At 39.6% G+C, this 2,056-nt stretch overlaps 1 protein-coding gene across 1 annotated transcript; it reads left to right on the top strand.

The window, feature by feature from the left end:
• The first annotated feature begins 262 nt into the window (after positions 1 to 262).
• On the top strand, positions 263 to 1,198 carry LOC122450077 (olfactory receptor 52J3-like). Its single transcript, XM_043482221.1, has one exon. The coding sequence runs from the start codon at positions 263 to 265 to the stop codon at positions 1,196 to 1,198; it is 936 nt and encodes a 311-aa protein (XP_043338156.1).
• Positions 1,199 to 2,056: the final 858 nt, after the last annotated feature.

The following is a 2,056-nucleotide window of genomic DNA, read 5'->3' as shown; positions in this document are numbered from 1 at the left end:
GAATTCTATGTTTTGTATGAGGTTTGAGCAAATGAGCCTAAGACATTACTGCCTAATATTCAGCGAAAGGTCTTTCATAAAGTTAATTTTCCTTCCACTGAAAAATAGTCTGTCTGTGACAATACCTGCTTTTGTACATAAGTTTTAGCATTAACTTTAATAATAAAAAGAGATAAAAATTAAATCTACTGGTGTGAGTTTTTATCACTCTTATTTTCACTTCCAGAGATGGTCAACTCTTTGTCTTCTCATCGGTGGTAAGATGCTCCACACCAACACTTCCACTTTCCACCCAGACACCTTTTTCCTTGTAGGCATCCCAGGACTTGAGGATGTCCATGTCTGGATCTCTCTGCCTTTTTGCTTCATTTACTTAATGGCTCTGCTGGGCAATGCTACCATTTTGCTGATTATCTGGTCTGACCACACTCTGCGGACTCCCATGTTCTACTTTCTAGTCATCTTATCAGCCATAGATCTGGCCCTCTCCACATCTGCAGTGCCCCGGATGCTGGGGATATTCTGGTTTGATGCACATGAGATTAGTTTCTCAGCCTGTGTGGCTCAGATGTTCCTGCTACATACCTTTACAGGAATGGAGTCTGCAGTTCTGCTGGCGATGGCTTTTGACCGCTACGTGGCTATCTGTGCACCACTCCACTACACAACCATCCTGATGCCCCGAGTACTAGCAGGCATTGGTATTGGTATTATAATGCGCCCAATTCTACTCATGTTTCCCATTCTCTACCTAACCCATCATCTGCCCTTTTGTGGGGCTCGAATTATTGCCCACTCCTACTGTGAGCACATGGGAATTGTCAAGTTGGCCTGTGCCAGCATTCGGATTAATGCCATTTATGGACTTTTTGTGGCTTCTTTCCTCATTTTGGATGTGGCACTGGTTGGAATTTCTTATGCCTACATCCTCCATGCAGTTTTCCGCCTCCCATCTCGAGATGCTCGCCACAAAGCCCTGAATACATGCGGGTCCCATGTAGGGGTCATGTGTGTTTTTTATACACCTTCCCTATTCTCCTTCCTCACCCACCGTTTTGGCCAAAAAATTCCACCTTACATTCACATCCTTGTTGCGAATCTCTATGTGGTCATTCCACCTGCCCTCAATCCTATTATCTATGGTGTGAAGACAAAGCAGATTTGTGCACATGTGAGTCATGCTTTCAGCTCAAAATAGGATTGTTTCCTTAGTTCTTGAAGGCATGGATATAACTGAAATAGTAACTTTCAGTCTACTGTAGACTGATCACCTTTTTAAATGTTCCTTATATCAAAAGGTCTTGCAGATACTAAAAGAACAAAACTTTTGGTCTTAAATCCCAGTGTTTCCTTTTCTTATTGGTGTTGAGTATTTATTCTTCTGAATAAATTACATTTATTCATTACAGTAGGGAAACATTCCAATGGAAATCCTTTCATTTTTAACTATGGAGATTGAATGAAACTCCATATCCATCTATTTGAAAATGACATAGCATTTCAGTGGGGAAAAATTACTTTATTATGTATGCCTTGGTTTCCTCTGAATAAAATAAATAAATTTAAATATAAAATTTAAAAAAGATCTTGGGAGAGCTCATCAATAAATTTTTAAATGTATCTGATTTCTTTAAGGATGATACTGGCTATTAAATGAGTTGTTAAAAGCATCTCAAGTTCTTCCCTTTAATTTTAGTTCTCTTGTCCTTACTCATCAGGGAAATCTATAGGCAATATGTGCCTTCACTATGTCACTATACTTCTCTCTTTCTGGAGGCATATGAAATGAAAGAACCTGAAAAAGTACTTATATTAAAGCATGAAAATTTTGTTATGAGAAGACTGAATGTACAGAATTCTAACAGGTGGATTTTGAGTCAGGTTAAACTAGGTGTATTTTGTGTGTGTGAGGGAAAGATGTTATTTTAGTTGCAAAGTCATGTAGGACTCTTGTGACCCCACAAACTGCAGCCCACCGGGTTCCTCTGTCAGTGAGATTCCTCAGGCAAGAATATAGGTGTGGGTTGCTATTTCGTTCTCCAGGGGATCTTCTGAC

Source organism: Cervus canadensis, chromosome 11 (genome assembly GCF_019320065.1).
Source record: "Cervus canadensis isolate Bull #8, Minnesota chromosome 11, ASM1932006v1, whole genome shotgun sequence".
Lineage (NCBI taxonomy): Eukaryota > Metazoa > Chordata > Mammalia > Artiodactyla > Cervidae > Cervus > Cervus canadensis.
Note: the sequence above shows the minus strand (reverse complement) of the source record. Positions and strands in the feature narration are given on the sequence as shown.

Coding starts and splice junctions, on each gene's coding strand:
- LOC122450077 (XM_043482221.1), top strand. CDS start 263: ATGCTCCACACCAACACTTCCACTTTCCACCCAGACACCTTTTTCCTT.